Source organism: Podarcis bocagei (assembly GCF_964188305.1).
Source record: "Podarcis bocagei genome assembly, chromosome: 3".
Taxonomy (NCBI): Eukaryota; Metazoa; Chordata; class Lepidosauria; order Squamata; family Lacertidae; genus Podarcis; species Podarcis bocagei.
The window spans coordinates 9714081-9734271 of NC_138127.1; the positions used below are offsets into that span (position 1 = coordinate 9714081).

General features: G+C 41.1%; 1 protein-coding gene across 13 annotated transcripts in view; it reads right to left on the reverse strand.

Moving 5' to 3' along the window:
* Nucleotides 1-20191, reverse strand: part of DLGAP2 (DLG associated protein 2) — a 400720-nt gene that overhangs the window by 114877 nt on the left and 265652 nt on the right. For 9 of the 13 annotated variants that reach the window (XM_081189019.1, XM_081189013.1, XM_081189018.1 and 6 more), the window contains one exon: nt 3180-3245. The exons of 2 other annotated variants lie outside the window; for them this stretch is intronic. In XM_081189019.1, the coding sequence (XP_081045145.1) occupies nt 3180-3245 (66 nt within the window). Of the gene's footprint in view, nt 1-3179; nt 3246-18684; nt 19245-20191 lie in introns of those variants that run through there. 2 more of the 13 variants (XM_081189024.1, XM_081189014.1) reach the window with 2 other exon arrangements.

The window sequence follows — 20191 nt, forward strand, 5'->3', positions numbered from 1 at the left end:
CCATAGCAATTTCAGGGGACAAAGGATAGTTTTTGAACCAAGTTCCAGTTTGATTTCTCTCTTTAAAAATAGGAATGCTATTTTGGGCAGTCCAAGTTAAACTCTTTTAAATGTTATTTATTTCAGTGGGAATAACATTTCTCCTACTGAAAACAAGAAACACTAAAAGTGCCTGGTTGGATTATAGTTTGTGTTTTGAATGATTATTCCTCACCCTTGGTTTTTCTTCTCATATAAGATGCATATCTGCTTATCGTTTGTTTGTTTTAAAACAAGAAGTATAGTTAGCTTTGTTTACAAAAACCCTCTTGAATTCAGAAGAGCAGATGAAGCCATATAGTTAAGTCCTCTCAATTTTCAAAAGACATGCTCTACTGTAGCCAATGTTATCTCCAGTATGAAGACTATTGTTTTGACCATCAGTTATAACTAAAGGGGAAAAACCAGGTATATAAAACAAGAAAAATAGAAGAGTTGCATATTTGTAAAAAAGAGAGGCACATTTCAAAATTAATAATTCTTACAGTATATATTCATATAATGTTGTATTGATATCTCTGCTGCAAAAGCAAATTAGACTATTTATTTTATAACGTCTATTTCTTTGTTGAAAACTAAAAAAAAAAAATCCACCCCGTTCTATTTTCTGTGGACAACACCAAAAGTCAAAGTAAAGGGGACCAAAGGGAAAATCATTGTATTTTGCCCTTCTTGTACACAGGCTGACCAAATAGATAAGGAAGAGTATTCTGTGCTCCCCCAATGTTGCCAATGCACATGGCGTACCTTTCTGAAAGGTAAGGAGGAATCATAGAATCATAGAGTTGGAAGAGACCACAAGGGCCATCGAGTCCAACCCCCTGCCAAGCAGGAAACACCATCAGAGCACTCCTGACATATGGTTGTCAAGCCTCTGCTTGAAGGGGGAGAGCATTTCCTGGAAGCTAAAATAAGTGAGCACTCTGTGAGCATTGTGTTCAAAGAGTGACATTATTTCAAGCAAAACTTAAACTACTGTAGGAATTATTCAGCCAAGGTTAAGCTCTTTTACATTTCAAAGATTTCATATTTTTTTTAAAGTGGAGTGTGTGCTTACTGCTTAACTCTCTCACATTAATGCCAACCAGAGGAACGCAGTCAAAGATTTTCAGATCAATATGTGACTTCTCATCTTTGCCCAGTCTCTCTCCCACATTTTTTTAACCCTCCCACTTGGCTGACCGAAGACGCAACATGCCCCCTCAGAATTCCACATACAGACTGGTAGATGGATCTTGCTTCAACCCTGGCAGAAGGAGAGCATCTTTCACTGCACCTGAAGGCCGGCCACTTTTTTCTCTTGAGTGGTCCCCATCTCCCAGGATCTGCTGTCTGGGGCATCTGCTGCATAATACCTAATGGCACAGGCAGTCCTGGAGCCACTTAGACCTCTGACTCTGTCCTCTTATTCCTCTGGGTCAATACCTGCTCCAACCAGGGCTTTTCTACTCCTACTTTCCTAGGCCCTTCTGCCAACCTTTCCCTTCCCGCTGCAGTCAATAAGAACTAGAACAATCATAGGCAAACTCGGCCCTCCAGATGTTTTGGGACTACAACTCCCACCATCCCTAGCTAACAGAACCAGTGGTCATGGATGATGGGAGTTGTAGTCCCAAAACATCTGGAGAGCCAAGTTTGGCTATGCCTGAACTAGAAACTCTAAGAAGCAGAGCAGCTTAGCTAATATCAACCGGAGTCAAAGTCAGTCAACTGCAGCCACAGCCCCTGTTCAGTTGTGGACACACAGTCAACAGAGGTAATCGCTGCCAGAGAGTTTATCATGGTCACCATCACTACACTACTGACTAAAAATGTTTAACTCTGCCCTAATTGTGCCCTTACTGATTTTGCTCTAAACACAATGTGCAAGAAAATAATTAATAACAAAGACAGAGGTAGCCAATGTGGTAAACCCTTTCCCTGCCAATGTTGTCAGGCTAAAACTCTAATCGTTCCTGACCATATTAAACTATGGTGGTAAGGGATGAAAGGAGGGCATTCTTTTGGTCACCCCTGAATCACAATTTAATCACAATTTAATTATATCATGGTCACTAATCTAGACGACTTCCCTTGTGCCCATGTGGGATATTCATCTTGCATGAAATGCCCCAAATCATGAACTAAATGAAAAAAGACAAAATGACTGTCTTTTTTTAATTCGTCCCATCTGCAAATATGCAACTGACTTTGAACATACTTAATGAAGGGAATAGCGACTTGAGTGAAAAATGCTGTGTACTTAAAATCTGTAGAAATTCTATGATGCTCCCCATTATCACATTTTAAGTGACAATAACCAACTGACAGAAATATTATGTAGCGACATGTACATGCATATGACTGACAAACAGTGTATGTCTTTGTTATACTTCTGTGAATATTACATACATTTAATGGTTCTTTTTAAATAAATAAAAAAAGAGTGCTATGTCTACTAAGGTCCACTGTGCTCCACTGACTGAACCAAGTTTGGCAAAGGGCTACTTTATACCCCTGAAATTTCTGTGGAGGGAAAACTGGATACTATACTATGCCTGCACAAAATTGTCAGTGATAAATCACATTAGTAACCTCTGACTGCTAGCATGTTGTGAACATTTGATACAGTGGACATTCAAGAAGTATATCACAAGTGATGGTATACACATGGAGTTTTGACCATTTTCCTTAAGCCCATATCGGAAATTCATCAAGAGGCCCTGAATTCTGAGCTGAATAAGTACTCCAAACATCCTAAATGTGTTCTTAGTAAATGTAGTTAGGAAACGTCACTATTTAGTTAGTATCCCACAAATGATTCAGTACTGAACAGTCTTGTAGTATAGGCCACATTAATTCAATCTACCTAGGCAGAATAACTCTCTTATTTTGGCCTGATATTTATGGTTCAGCTTTTCTCTGTTCAGTACAGAGCGGACATCTGGAGAGGGAGTCAGCTGAATAACTTTTGTAAAGTGTGGAGACTGCAAAAGCTAACTGCTAAGTTTGTAATTAACTCCTTGCACAAGCTGATTCCGGATTACAATAAAAAAAAGGTACATGCAAACACACACTTTGTTTTAAGCGGTTTCAGGAGTGGGTGACACCTAGCTTTGGTTTACATTGAGTTTTGTTCAGAAAAGAATTGAGATCTGTACCTAGTTCTTCCTCTGGCGTTCCTGGAAAACTGATCCCCGTCTTGAGGAGGTCACCACCGTCTTCCTCTAGAAAGACAGAAACAAAGTAAACCACATAGATGTTATCAGGAGCACAGATATTTACTATTCGTTTAACTTTCACAAAACTCAATGTCCCTTAAAGGAGCACAGTGCAGTACAATATATATATATATATATTGTATATATTGTATATTTATACACACACACACTTTTTTATATAATTTTTTTAACATATCATTTCCAATAGTCATTTAACATAACTTCTTATCTTATGCAATGTTTTAGACTTCCGTCAACAACCTCTGAAGATTTTCTTTATCACTTATTCTGCATTTCTTAATTTCTCTATTACTTTTAATTATCATTAACTAACAATTCTCTTCATAATATTCTTTGCAATATTTCATATAATCCTCCTTACAGAACTCCTTGCAGTCCTACTAACATAATCTCCTTATTAGAATTGCTTTTCAGATAGTTCAAATATTTACTCCAGTCTTCTAAGAATCTCTGGTCCCGCAGGTTTCGAATCCTTCCTGTTAATTTATCTAATTCTGCATAGTCCATTAATTTCATTTTCTATTCTTCTTTTGTCAGAAGAATTTGTCAGTAATTCTTCTTGCTTCCATTTTTGTGCCAATAGTATACAATTCCCCCCTCCCCATGTTGACATACAATTGTCTATTAGTAGTGTTTTTTTTAATGTTGAACTAAGGAACACCCATCGTAATACTATGTTCAGAATTCCAAAAAACTCTGGAAGTAGGAGGAGAAATGCAAACATAAAAAGGGGGAGCGTATAAGCAGTGGCTTTCATAGGCTGCTGCTACCTCAATGCCCTCAATTAGTCCAAGGCATAACCCTTCCCAGGAAGTGACCTGCAGACCACTTCTCAATTCGTAAAGCATGTTTACGACTCTCTATGATCTGAAAATGTCCACAGTGCTCTGTATCGCCTACTCCAACCTCAAACAGCCAGCATGACCACTGATCAAATAAAGATCAGACTACAAGGAGAGCTTTATTTCTCTATATGGAGGTGTAAATAAGCACACAGAAGCAGCTTCCATACAGCTGACTTTTCACAATGAGATTCAATTGCATTCTGACAAATTCCAGGCGCACAATTAAACTGGATATGGTGTTCTTACACAACAAACACACACATATACATACGGTATTTTTTTAAAAAAAATTGCAGTAAGGAAATTGATGGGTAAAATGCACTGGAAAAGTATGAGATTAATAATTGTTTGAGTCAGCACCACAGAACCTCCCTGTAAACAAACCAGGATGAGTGCTTAATATGCAGGTCATCTAGGAGAGGCCTAAGGTTCCATTAGGGACGCGGGTGGCGCTATAGATTAAACCACAGAGCCTAGGACTTGCTGATCAGAAGGTCGGAGGTTCGAATCCCCATGACGGGGTGAGCTCCCTTTGCTCGGTCCCTGCTCCTGCCAACCTAGCAGTTCAAAAGCTTGTCAAAGTGCAAGTAGATAAATAGGTACCGCTCCGGCAGAAGGTAAATGGTGTTTCCGTGCGTTGCTCTGGTTTGCCAGAAGCGGCTTCGTCGTGCTGGCCACATGACCTGGAAGCTGTACGCCGGCTCCCTCGGGCAATAAAGCGAGATGAGTGCTGCAACCCCTGAGTCAGTCACGACTGGACCTAATGGTCAGGGGTCACTTTACCTAAAATTCCATTGTGTGAAACCTTTTAAATGCTGCCTTAGCTCCTAGGAAAAATCCCTCTATTCCACAAGAAAGCATAAATACTCTGTTACCAGTCTGCCGCTGTCAGAATACCATGTCTGGACCAGAGTGCCAGACATGCCAAATGCATATCCCTTAAATGCAATTCTCAGAATTTTCAGGTAGGGCTAGAAGAGAACCTTATCTAAACCTATGGAAAGCTGCTACAAGTCAGCATAGATAATCCTGAATTGTATTAGCGTGGTCTCTCCCCCACCCCCAATTTTTGTTTTATTTATTTATTTTTAATGGTTGTATTGCCATTTTAACCTCTCACGAAATTTAGTCCCGAGAGCCTGTCTAAAGGGAAGATACAAACCCCTTAGCTAAATATAAGTAACCTCCACAAAGGTCTGTGCAAGGTGCCCATATTTTATATCAATAAACAATATGCCCCAGCATGTCTGTAAATGGTAACTTCTGCTTTCTAGCTGAAGTTAACCAGTTTTAAATGACACGGTTGCAAATGCTAATTCATACAGTTTTGCTTCTGGCTGTGACATACCCTGAAGGTCAGCTAATATGATTTAAAATTATAACAATGGGAAAGATTGCACAGACCTTTGCGGAAGGGGGGGGGGGGAGGCGGGGACTAGCCAAATTCACAAATCTTTTGGAGAAAAGGAACATTTACCTTTTCTATTTGAAACTGTTAAATACGCCGTGCATATAATATGCAATCTCCTGCAAATCTCGTCAATCAACTTGCAGATTAGGTATAATGAATCTTTTAAAATGTGACAGGCCCATGTATTCAAATTAAATTCTATTTGGAGAGGTAATGGACAACTCTAATTAAATACAAACATAAATCAGGCAGAGTTACCATGGAGATGGCTCATGTGATCTGTCTACAAGTTAAAACTCAAAAGTGGAGCCTCAAATCTGGCTTCACAATAAAAAAGGCGAACAATAGGAGAAACTTTTGCTGGAGCCAACTAGAAAATGTATCAAGGAATTTAACAAAAAATGTAGCTTTATTCAAAAAAAACAAAACAAAAAACAGAGGTAAGAAGGGAGCCAAAAATGTCCATTACCATGGAAAGGTGTTAAGCCACCTTCTATAAAATGAAAATAGCGGCCAACCTAACAGGGGTATTCTGTTCCACATGAATTTCAAAACAAATAGGAACATGTGGTGAAATGGCGCTTTAGTGGTGCATTTCAAAGCACAAAGGTGCTGCAATCTGAAGGATTCTTGAGCGAGGAATTTCCATGCTCACAGAACCGTCACCATTCTCTCTCATGCTGGAGGAAGTTCTTCATGTATATCACCATTGGCCATGCCACTGAGTTATTCCAACCACAGCGATTAATAGGAGATCCTGTGCTGATGGGGTTCTGTGTGTGGAACATCATCATTACTACTACTACTAGAGTAGTAGTATCAATATTAATTACCCACCTTTCACTCTAAGGTTGAAGGGCAAGTTACAACAATGGAAGCACAGTGTTACGAACAGTTTAAAACAACGTAAAAAGAAATACAGTGGTACCTCAGGTTAAGTACTTAATTCGTTCCGGAGGTCCGTTCTTAACCTGAAACTGTTCTTAACCTGAAGCACCACTTTAGCTAGTGGGGCCTCCTGCTGCTGCCGCGCCGCCGGAGCCCGATTTCTGTTCTCATCCTGAAGCAAAGTTCTTAACCTGAAGCACTATTTCTGGGTTAGCGGAGTATGTAACCTGAAGCGTATGTAACCCAAGGTACTACTGTAAGGTGAAATAGAACAGAACATACAGAATCCCATGAAAGCCCACTGCCAGTCTGGCCAAGCCTTGAATAGATTCATTTTGCCCTTACACAGCATGAATTATGTCTTCTTCTGGCAGGCCCCACATTTAATTTTCTGAGCTGTTTGCTGCCTTTCATTTCTCACAGAAATTTCATTTCTTTCTTTTTTTAATGTGGTTCTATCAGCTTACAAGCTGTGACTTGCAAAAGCACAGCTGGAGAAACCTTTGGACCTCCAGATGTTGCTGGACTCCAACTCGCATCAGCCCCTGCTGGCGTGGGCAATGAAGCACAGTAACATCTGGAACATCTGAACCCTGCATAAAGGATTAGAGTAGATAGGCAGATGTATGAAGATCTGGCTTCACATAATAAGCACTGACCATACTGGAAATAAATTCTTTCCAACTAATGAATTCCAATTGATTTTAGCTTCTTCTTCTTTTTTAAGATGTAAAACCCCATGACAAAATGAGATCATTTAAAAGCATTTTTATTTTATCGTTAAAAACATTGCTTAGCTTTCTTGTGCAGATACCAAATCACATTCTCTTCTCACTTAATGATCACTCAATTAGTACAAGTCAAATTCCAAAACGTGCCTCAGGCTCTCATTCATGCCACCAGGAGCTGTTGCCAGGTTAAAGAGAGAGAGAGATAGAGACCAGGCTGAAATGAAATCTATGGATGTTTGTTCACTTTGGTTAAATGTGAAGATTTAGATAAAATGATTTTGTGATACTGAACTTTTCAATACTGCGCTTTTTATAGAACTTTGCCCTCCAGGACTTCATGCTTTGATTCACATCTGCTCATTACACCAATTATTTTCATTGCTTATCCACAGTAAACCAATGGGATTCTGGAGATTTTTCTCTCTCCAAGAAAAACATATATTGTATGATGAATTATTAAACCCCTGCAAAAGTTAATACATTTTTTTGTCACCACTGCAAGAGACCGACAAAACAGATAAGCCAGTCCTAAATTAAACAATTTGGTTTTTTCCATTTGAGTCTTCTGAGAAAAGTAAAATGACTTGAAAGAAAAACCAGTGTGATTTATCTGTTCTTTATGGCACCATCTCTTCTGAAATCTGAACAATGCTGAGCTTACAACTGCCAGGATTTTCTTGGTGTTGGAAGCTAGAAATCCTTATTCCACTTGTGAGGTCTAGGTGAAGATGCTCAACTGAGAGGATGCAGTGGTGCAACTCTTGAGGCAAAACACACTCCTCTTAATTCACTGTGTGTACAAGCAAAGGAGTTTTGTAACGTTAGCTAAAACATTATATCTAGATTGAAATAGCCCCTCTTCCAGCAAGGCCAGGAAAGAGAGGTACTCAAGAAAACTCAGCAACGTGGTGCATTTATAAACATTGCTGTAGTTTGTGCCTGCTGTTCCTGGAAAGGTAACAGCTCAGCCTTAACTTCCTATGAACTTGCCTTCTGATGTAGTTGTTTCACATTATGACAAATCAACATTACATGATATTGCATCCTATTGGTGCTGCTGTGGAATTTCAGATAACAGCCAGTCCAGAATGTTCAAAGAAAGGGCACTTTTCAGGGTGATTCAACTGAAAATAAAGATCCCTGTCACCAGGAAAGTTGCAATCTGAAGAATTCTAGGGGTGTATGTGGGGGGGGGGGAGTCTCTTCATTATCTTCATCAGGCTTGAAGGAATGGGCATAATGCAGGGGCGGAGGAAGGGGGTGCAGTGGGGGCAGTCCGCCCCAAGTGTCACCACTGAGGGGGGTGACAAAATGCCAGGCGGCACTCACCGTGGGGCCTGCAGCACGCCCGAGCCACATGTCTCTCCTGGGAGTGACGCGGTGGCTTGTGCGCCCGCAGGCTCTGCACTGCCCCAAACAGTCTGCCCGCTGCCTCCCCCTCAGCTGTAGGGCGGCTGAGTGGGAGGAGGTAGGCAGACTCCTTGGAGGCTCTGCCTCCTGCCCTGGCTTGCCCCGCCCCATGGGTGGCTGGCCCCGCCCCCACGGGCAGTTGGCCTCGCCCTGGGCGCAGGGCACGCACGCTGCCCCAGGCGCCCAATTGGTTTGCTCCATTGCTGGCATAATGTAGGCACTTGGCCAACATTAAGGAGAAATAGGACACTATTCTAGGGGAAAAGAAAGCCTCATCATATTACCTTTCCTGCCTGAAACACCTATTTTATTTTATTTTTTTGTGAGCTCTTACTGGCACTGAGCCCCACAGTGCCATGCACAAAGAGTATTTGTGAATGCCAGTAACATGCCGAAACTAGCATGGCTCAGATGTCTGCTCTATGCAACTGACAAACTGCAGTTTGGGGGCATGTGAAAACTCAACATGCTAAATCCAACCTTCACACAACTTGGTCTGTGTATGACAGTGTGGCTAGAAGTCAATATGGGCGGTCTGTAAAGTGCAGCAGCTGCATGCGAAAATATTTGCGTAAGCAAGTTCTTGTGAGTGTGCCATCCAGATATGAAAACAGCTTCTAAACTTATGGAGCATGTAAGTAGAAGATTGACTCCAACCCAGCGATTAGAAATAGAGAACGCCATGGCACATACTAGATTACTCATATTGCAGTCATACACTCAGAGCTTCAAACCTAGCTTATTGAGCCGCATGACACGCGATCTATAGCATCCCTGAAAGCAGCTGTTTAACATTCTGGAGAATGTTTTCTGAAATGATTGAGAATTTGCTTTTACGGCAGAGTTTAAAGCGCGCCAGCGCTGCACTGAAGCCAATTTAATCCTTTGGGGCAATATCAGTCATACTTAAGTCCACTGATTTCAATGGATCTACTCTGCATTTGGCTAACGTTGAACAATTAGTCATTGTTTGCTATGCTAAAGGGTCTAAGTATTGAACGAATGTGTTGCTATATGAACTCTATACCAGACCCTCCAAGTGTCCCAATTTTCCATTTAGAGAAGCCATCCCAGTTTCTGATTTGATCCTGGAATGTCACACTTATCCTTAGGATGTCCCTATTTTCACTGGGGAAATGTTGGAAGGTATGGAGTTATCCGACCCCCAAAGCTGTCTGAAGGCAATCCTGTATAGGGAAGTTTTTTAATGTTTAATGTTTTATTATCTTGGAAGCTGCCCAGAGTGGCTGGGGCAACTCAGTAAGATGTGTGGGGCATAAAGAGTAAAATTATCATTACGGAATGGGACGTCCCTATTTTCATCAGAGAAATGTTGGAGGATATGCTATATAAGATTACCTGTCACATCAGGATACTCTAATCCTTGCATTACCCGCTTCTCCTGAATCCAAGCACTACACCGTTTTCAGACTTTTGAAATAGCTCTGCTTGGTTTCTCCCAGAATTGAATGAAAAGCCCTTATTCCCACTGTTGGCATTGATAAAAGCCAGCATGTTGCCATCTGGACGCTATGTGCACCTGAGACAAGCACTTTAGCTGATAAAAATAAATAAATGTAAACACAGAGACAAATGCAAAAAGACAAAGAAAAGAATAAAAAAAGGCAGTGGAGATCTGAGGTTCGTATTCAGGAGGGACTCTTATTTAAATTTGCTTAGCAGAAGCAAACATTGGTTTTATTATCCCGGTGGCATGTGGTCTTCTTGCTACGTATAGGTAGAAAGGCTGTCTACCTTACATAGCACCAGATTTATTTTGAACTGAAAAATTAATATTATATTTCACTTTAAATCTTTTTACACTATTCAAACAGAAACCATGCTGCTGGGTTTTTTTAAACCACAGTTGGTTTTCCTCTTTACTATTGTGCTGTCCTGTGCACATCTGCAGGGAATTCAGTTTATTTCGGCTTGCATTTCTTTTGAAAATGCTCAACTTCATTCTGAAAATGATTTCATAGCTTGGCATGTAAAAGATTTCAGTAGATGTGAACTTGTTTTAACCTGGCAGAGCCCTTGAGATCGGAAAATAATGTGGGCCAAAATGAAAAAATTTAAGGTTAGATCGTTAAGATAAATTATAGAACAAAAATTGAGAAAGATGGAAAGAATTTGCTGAAATAGTTAATTGAACTAGAATACAAAAAAGGGAGGTGTGAGGAGGTCGATGAAATAAGTAAAGGTAAAGATATGGAATATTGGATGTGTGTTTTAGTGTTTTTGCTTCTTTTTGCTGTATTGCTGTATTGTTTTTTATGTTTTTCTTTTTATGTATTGTAATGTATGCTCTGTTAAACTTTTTATTGTTTTCCTTTTTTGTTTTTTCTGTAATCTTTAAACTTCTAATAAATATCATTTAAAAAAAAGAGATCGGAAAATAATGGATCTAGGGTTGGTTAGAGTATAAAAAAAAATCACACAATCAAAATAGTGGTCACTAGCTGCTGTCTAATTTTATTCTACTTTGCGTGTGTTGCTAATATGCAACCCTAGAACTTCCCCTTAAACTCAACTGAATACACTTTTGACTGGGCAAGGCATATATGCTGTGTCTCTGACAAAGTCCACCAGCAATTTATTCAGAAATCCGGATGCATATATCGTGGTTTTATTGCTGAGGAAATCCTATTTGCAGTCGAGAGTGGGAGTTGAGTGGAGCCTTGGATGCACAGCTGTGCTCCTAGCGGAACTGAAAGTCAGACATTACAGCTAATCACTGCCATTGTCCTGATAGAGCAGAAATGACTCATTAATTGAACATCTCTCTTATCTTGCCATGTGCAGGGAAAAAAGATCATGTACTAAAAACACTTGATGCCTGAATTCAAGAGTAACTAGAAACCCAAAACTGAGAATGCATGTATGTATGTGCTGGCAACTACTACATACACTCATTTACTGGAACAATGTTGCATTTAGTACACTCCAGTTGTACTTTCTCCTGCCAACCTAGCAGTTCGAAAGCACGTCAAAGTGCAAGTAGATAAATAAGTACCACTCCGGCGGGAAGGTAAATAAATAGGTACCGCTCCGGCAGGAAGGTAAACAGCATTTCCATGTGCTGCTCTGGTTCTCCAGAAGCGGCTTAGTCATGCTGGCCACATGATCCTGCTCCCTCGGCCAGTAAAGCGAGATGAGCGCCACAACCCCAGAGTCGGTCATGACTGGACCTAATGGTCAGGGGTCCCTTTACCTTTACCTTTTAGTTGTACTTTAGTTATTTTTACTACATTCCTGTTACATTTAAATATATACCAATGGCACAATAATAATTTGATTCTCATGGAGTCATATAATTATAATAATAATTTTATTATTTATACCCCACCCATCTGGCTGGGTTTCCCCAGCCACTCTGGGCAGCTTACAGCACATAACAAATGGTAAAACATTAGACATTAAAAATTTCCCGATACAGGAAATAGAATTTCCCCAATACCAGATCTAAGGCATGTCCGCGACTATGAGTTAGGCCAAACATAATCAGGGACAGCACCATGGAGGCCATGCCTTTCACAAAGTCCTGAGCGGCCCCTTGTAAGGTTGTGTCGGCATGGATGTTAAAATCCCCTAGGATGACCAAACTAGGTGTCTCCAGGAGAACACCCACCATGACCTGGAGGAGCTCGGGCAGGGAATCCTTGGTGCAGCAGGGAGGTCGGTACACCAAAAGGAATCCTGTACTGTCCCTACTTCTCAGCTTCCAGAACATGGAAACTGGGTCTTCCCAATAGGACGCCTAGTGCGAGCTAATGACTTCCTAAAAACCACTGCAACCCCCCCTTTCCCTGCCCAACTAGGTTGCTGTGCATACGAGAAACCTGGTGAAAGAGAAACATGGAAAGAGTCAAAGGTCCTTCACTAACCACTTCACACAATCCTTCTTGCAGCATGCAAAAGAGCAAGCACACTGTAATATTGTCTAAGATCCTAGCTACGAAGGAAGAACAGCTTGTCCTAGCTTTTGCATATACTGATGTACTATTTGGGGAAGATGCGGCGCAACAATCCTCCCTTCTCTACCACCGAGAAATCATTACTTTAAGCATTTCTCATTCTCATACAGCAGGAACATAATTCCTGCCTAGTGGGAAATGTTGTGTCATAGGCTAACAACGGCACAGTCTGGCGTTGCAATGAGGAGACACAAGAGCACCTTTTAGGAGCACCAGTCGCCCGCAACACTTGCTTTTAACCCAGCTCACTGGTAGCAGGCTTGGCTGGCAGCACTTCAAACAACAGTGGTTTTCCTAAATATTTGTCAAACTTTCGAAGTGGAATTCAGCTCGTTGCATAGTTTTTCTTATGCACTACAATAGTTTATAGACTGTTGTGGTTTAACAGAAATCCAGTTTTGTGAACTGTATATTTACCAAGAAGTGCTAGGGAATTGCTCAGAGAAGATTGGGGGGGGGCTGCTGTTACTGATATTATTTTTTGTGTCTTTATTTTAGATCTTAATATGATTTATGTGGATCCCCCCCCCCCAATTTGTGTACTTTTTGATGATATATTTATTTATGATTACTTTTTTATGTTTGTTATTAAGGAAACCAGCTCTGAGTGCTCACTGGAAGGACAGATCGTGAAGCTGAGGCTCCAATACTTTGGCCACCTCATGAGAAGAGAAGACTCCCTGGAAAAGACCCTGATGTTGGGAAAGATGGAGGGCACAAGGAGAAGGGGATGGCAGAGGACGAGGTGGTTGGATAGTGTTCTCGAAGCTGAGCTTGACCAAACTGCGGGAGGAAGTGGAAGACAGGAGTGCCTGGCGTGCTCTGGTTCATGGGGTCACGAAGAGTCGGACACGACTAAACAACAACAACAAGTTTTTTACATGTTGTAAGCTGCCTTCAACATGGTTTTAACTATGGAAAGGCAGCATACAAATAAAATTATGTATGTATGTCAATAGAGTTATTTCAGGCACCTAAATAGATGTGTGCTTTTTACCTGTATATTTTTTTCACAATGTGTGACAAAACATATTAAATGAATCAATACCACCGGAATGCGAAACACCTACACCTATACTATATAGTTCTTAAACTATCAGAAGCTGTAGTTCTGATATAAAGTTAATGGAATTCTGAGCATTTTGGATAATTTTATAATGCGATCTCATTGTAAAGAACCAAGTGACCTCTATTTGAATATCATTTCAGTTTTAAAGCTGTTTTTTTAAATGTATTTGATGATATTTCAGTACCTAAAAATCAACACTGACAGTCATAACCATGAAATCCTGATCTTCATATATATAAGAATATAAAATGAGTTGGTTTGTTTCCATGGGCTATCAAATGACGGTGGAGGGGGGGAAATATACCTTGTAGATTTTGCAGAGTCATCTGTTAATATTTCTCAAGGTTCCTAACTGCATAAATGCATGCATTTTTATGTAACTTGGAGACACTGGAACGTGATTAGCACATCAACGGCTTCGCTAACAATATATTTGCCTTCAGCGATTTATGTTGTAGTGAATTAGAACCATTCAACTTGGCACAACATACTCAGATATTATTCACAGGCTGGAAAAGCAACAAGAAGATAAATATTCTGCCACTAATGAAGCTGCTTCTTCCCACCATGTTTACAAGCTCTCAGCTGTGGTACAGCTGATACTAAACTGTTGCTAAGAAAAAAATCAAGAAATGTAAATAAGTAGTGAGGGGGGGAGTAATGAATCTGCAGGGGAATGTGTTAAAGGGGAAGGGTCTTTAATTGGGATTTCATTTTAATATCTCATGGGGATAGTGGGGACCCAGAAAAACATCATCACCCAAGTGATTGTTTTCTTCGGCCAAACAATCTTTTCTGAGTTGTTCCCTTTTAAAGCTTGCTTTGAATTGCAGGCTTACTTTATGTTTTGAAACGCATAAAGCTATAATTAAGGAAAGACTTCAGACTTCCTCCTCCTCATCTTGTACCGATGTAGGAACCCTCTGTCATTTCAACTTGTGTGCAACACACAAACACACTTGTAGTTAAAATATTTTTAAACATATGAAAAAGTCTATCCAATTAAGTAGAACTGTGTGGTGGAGGCTGGCAGAAAGAAGGAATTGATTGTACAACCAATTCTATTACGGGCACCTAAGGACTCAGCTACATTGGCAAAGAAAAAACGCTTTATATGTGTTGTTTATGCATTCTAACACTGTGACACCAGATGGTGCTGTGGAGTTTCTGTTTCTGCTTACCCGATTTCTCATACAAAGTTTGCAAGACGTTTAACTGAAATGCTTCTTTGATGTGTCTAGATCCAGCCTAAATGCTGTAACATATTTCTGGCATATTGCGTACATCAGATCAACAGTGCGCTGCAAAAACATTCAGTCAGCGCAAAAACCAATTCAGGTCTTCCAGCATATTTAGTTTATTTCTTCATTCCTCAACTTGTGTGGCTATACATACTTTTTGAATGATAGATTTTGATCTGGTAGATAGATAACATTGCTAGGCTCTGAAACTGAAACCATGGAAAAGAGAGATTCCTAACACACATCGTTCTCAAATTATGGGAGCCTTTTGCTTAGTCTTCAGCAAAATGGGTGGATAATTAGTCACAGGGCCTAAAAAAGAGCTGCTTGGATTAGATGATTTATGAGTTTACGTCCTTCAAAATCTGTCATTCTGTAACTGGTTTATCCAGAATCATGCAAGCTGCATTATATACCTGACGAACATACCAAACTTCACAGCTGGCTTAGCAGCACAAGCAAAGTACATAGATAGAGGTGATCCTGTTTGCAATGTGTAGTTAGACTTTCAAAAAGCTTTTGACGAAGTACCTTGCCAAAGATTCCTGAATAAGCTTAGCAGTCATGAAGGAGAGGTCCTTAAGTAGTTAAGAAAGAGGAAGCAGAGAGTAGAAATAAATGGACAGTTCTTTCAATGGAGGGATATAGAAAGGATTGGTACTAAGACCTGTGCTTCTTAACTTGTTCATAACTGATACAGAGTTAGGTATCCAAGTTTGCAGGGACGCGGGTGGCACTGTGGGTTAAACCACAGAGCCTAGGACTTGCCGATCTGAAGGTCGGCGGTTCGAATCCCCACAACGGGGTGAGCTCCTGTTGCTCGGTCCCAGCTCCTGCCAACCTAGCAGTTCGAAAGCATGTCAAAGTGCAAGTAGATGAATAGGTACCGCTCCAGCGGGAAGGTAAACGGCGTTTCCGTGTGCTGCTCTGCTTCGCCAGAAGCGGCTTAGTCATGCTGGCCACATGACCCGGAAGCTGTACGCCGGCTCCCTTGGCCAATAAAGCGAGATGAGCACCACAACTCCAGAGTCAGCCATGACTGTACCCAATGGTCAGGGGTCCCTTTACCTTTACCTGTCCAGGTTTGCAGATTAAACCAAGTTGTAAAGAGCAGTTAAAACAAAAAGGGATTGCGGAAAGCTCTGAAAGGATCTCTCCAAACTGAGTGAATAGGATGTAAAATGGCAAATGTGATTCAATGTACACAAATGTAAATGGATGTATATCAAGGCACATATATACAAACTGTATGTATGAACTGGCAGTGACTGGTTAGGAACAAGACTTTGGGATCATAGTGGATAACAGTGTTGTATGGTGAATTTTTTCATAGAGGAACAGTTAGAACCAGAGGTGCCCGTTTGAGAGGGCAATTGTAAGGGGATGCGTGTTTGACGTCCTGACGCCACACGTGTGAGCATTACGCCTCCCTCCCTAAGCCAGGCAGAATCTTCCATGGTTGGGGAAGGAGGCACCAAGGGAATATTTAGGGGAATAGCCTAGTCTCCCTAGTCCTTTGACGGCATGCCATTGGTGGCTAACTTAATGAATATGTTGGCACTGTGTTTTTTATAAGGTGAATTTCATGTTAAGGATAATTAGGAAACTGGTTGAAGATAAAACTAGCAATACAATGTCATTATACAAATCTATGGAGTGACCCCACATGGAGTACTGTGTTCACTTCTGGTTGGCTCACCTCAACAAGGATATTATAGAGCTGGAAAAGGTTCAGGAAAGGGGAAAAAACAACAACGATCGATTGGCTAGAGAGGCTTCTCTATGCAGAAAGGTTACAATGCTTGGGATGTTTGATAAAAGGTGAGTAAGAGCAAACAGGATAGAGGTGTATGAAATTGTAGAGAAAGTGGGCAGAGAAAGGTTTTTCTCAATCTCTCATAATACTAGAACTCAGTGACATTCAATGAAGATGAACACTGGGAGACTCAGGAGAGAAAAGAAAGCACATATTTACACAGTGCATAAGCCAACTATGGAACTTGCTCCCAGAGGAGGCAGTGATGGCCACCAACTTGGATGAGTTTAAATGGAAATCAGACAATTTATTGGAAATGAAAAAGTTTCCTACACACACACACACACACACACACACACACACACACACACACAATTTCCTATCTATCTATCTATCTATCTATCTATCTATCTATCTACCTATCTACCTATCTATTCCTTTTTCTGGGATATATACAGGACTTCCCCTTCATGGGCTATGAGCTATGCCGTGCAGGGCCACCCAAGACGGACAGGTCATAGCCAAGAGTTTAGACTAAATGTGACCCACCTGGAGAAGGAACTGGCAAACCACTCCAGTATTTTGCCAAGAAAACTCCATGGACATAAAAAGGCAGAAGCTTTGATAAGAAAGTGAGTTTCCAAGGCATGCTCTTGTTCATGGGGTCACGGAGAGTCGAACACGACTAAGATGACTAAACAACATACAGAACTTAAGAGATTTTACACAAAAAGTGAACAGCATGCACACAATGGCACAGAACCAATCAGTGACTGTGTGCCAGTGAAAGTGGAACAGGGTGGAATTAGTCGCTCAGTCCTTCCCTAAGAACAGAGAATATTTTTTAACTGACGCTGTGTCTATACACTCTATACCTTCAAAGCAAATTCAAAGCACTCCCCCAATGCATTCTGGGAACTGTGGTTTGTTAAGGCTTGCTGGGAACTCTGTGAGGAGCAAGCTACAATGCCCTGAATTCTTTGAGGGAGCTCTGAATGTGCTTTAAAGGTTATTGTGTGCAGGCAACCTGATGGAAATAATGCAGAGTAAATACCATATTAAAAATTAGCTTTAAAATTTGCCCTTGTCTTATATATGGGTAGTGCAGAGGGGGGTTGGGCAATTGGTTGCAGCCACGAGCAGGAGATTTTCTGTGGCGACAGGGCAGGTGATTGGTGGCTGTGTGAAGGGCTGTTTGCGATTGGCTGCCTCTGTGGCAATAGCGTGGTTGATTGGTGGCTGCGGGTCTTCGGCGATGCGTGCTATCGCAGTGGTGGGTGAGCGATATTCCGCCATTCCAGCCCCCATAAAAGCTCAACAACTCTGTGCCATCTCTCCCCGCCCCATTTTCTTAAATCAGAGTCCCCCCAAATAGGGGAGTCTTATACATGGGGGCGTCCTATAGATGGAAAACTACAGTACAGTGGTACCTCGGGTTACATACACTTCAGGTTACATACGCTTCAGGTTACAGACTCTGCTAACCCAGAAATAGTGCTTCAGGTTAAGAACTTTGCTTCAGGATGAGAACAGAAATTGTGCTCCAGCGGCATGGCAGCAGCAGGAGGCCCCATTAGCTAAAGTGGTGCTTCAGGTTAAGAACAGTTTCAGGTTAAGAACGGACCTCCAGAACAAATTAAGTACATAACCAGAGGTACCACTGTACACGAAAGGGAAGCACCCTAAAATCAACAGAGAATGCAAAGCAAAATTACCGAAAAGACGACAAGCCTGTCCTCTGTTTGAAATCCCATGTACACATATTCTCACACACATACATACACATATCCCCAACGTAAGTGTGTCCCTAATCACTAAGTGTTTGCCAATATTAACTATAAGATCTTTACAAGCTCTGCTGGAAAAACCACTGCAAAAAGCTTTTCTGTGAATTTGTGTATTACAGAAGTAGCCACTCAGCCCTCTTTTTCTCTGCCACCCTCGCAAACCACACTCAAATGCCGCCCCCTACCCCCACTTCTGTATATATTCTTTAAAAAAATACTTTCCACAATTAACTGTCTGTCTACCTGCTCCTGGGTGAGCGGGCTGAATCATCCCTACATGAATGCCAACCTCAGACAAACCCCATCTACCAGAAAGTGTTCCTGAAGAGAGGAAAGGTCAGGACCACTCCAAGTAGCAGACCGGAAATATTTTCTAAATTCCATCGTACCTTTCACCACCCTCACTTTCTCAAACCCTGCTTAGAGCTTGTTTCCTCCCCCTTGTGAGGAGCCTTTCAGGCACCTTGGAAATAGAACAAGAATCAAGTGATGGAATGGTTGCCATGGAGAAACTGCGAAGTTTTCTTTATTTTGAGTTGAATGGCAGAGAACTGCAAAAACACAGCAGCTGTACAACTTGGTAGGAAATAAGCAACTGCCAATCAGGGACTACAATAATTGGTAACTTAAAGAGAAGGAGAGAGAGAGAGAGAGAGAGAGAGAGAGAGAGAGAGAGAGAGAGAGAGACTAGGGGTAAGAAACCACATCTTTTTCCTTCTTCCGCCCAGCTCTATTCCTTCTAATTCTTTGTGAATAAGATACTGACTTGGGAGCGTTAAGACTAAAATGTCCAACGCAGTATAATAAAACCTCCTCCTACATTAAATTTACCCAAGATTTTTAACACAATATAAGGCCACCCCTAAATTTGCTCCATGTCTGATATTTTAAAGGCACAGGCTTCATTTATTGCAATTTGGGATTTCAAGATCATGCAGCATCTCTCCAGATTTCTACAGGCGCGCGCTCTCTCTCGCTCTCTCTCGCTCTCTCTCTCTCTCCCCCCCTCTCTTATACACACACACACACACACACACACACACACACACACACACAATATATATATATATATATGGGTTGCATGTAGATATCCCATGAGCAGCGTTCCATTCACAGGAAGCTGTGTTGGAAGGTGAGGTGGGGAAGTAGCTAATCTGCAGTGTTCCAGCACATGAAAAGTTCAGATTTACCAGGAAGTCTCATAGTTACCAGTAAACTTCATAGGGAACTAAGCGCCTTCAGAAAATTGAAATCAGTGTGGCCTTATCAGAATGCATTCATCGTGGATGCAGATGTGAAAAGCATATACTTCCAAATCACATTTCAAAATTCAAAAGTTTCTGTTGCCATCCAACGCCTTAAAAAGTTGCAAAAGCTGAACTCACGTGCTAACAAAGAGTAGTATGACCCACATTAAGGATGTGTCAAAGAGGAAGCATGAAGTGTTCACTCTACTTAACACCCAAACAAGGTGGATATTAACAGATTGGTCAGGGTTAAGGAATAGAAATAAAAGTCATGTATGTAGAGCAATAACAGGAATCAGTTCACTGCTAATCACTTGCCAAATTACAGTAATTTTAAGACTATATGGCAGAGGTAAGATTCAAGGAGGATACGTATAAAGCATCTAATGTTAATTGTTAAATAGTGAAATCTGCAATTGCATCATAAAAATTGCTACTTTCTATTCCTTTAATTACAGACCAGCACCATGATCACAGAGCAAATCTATCAAAGTATTCCAAGCTGCACACTTTTTGCGTCCCATTGGCCAGATTGCACCCAGCTTCAAGGGGCCTACCGATCGGGTGTT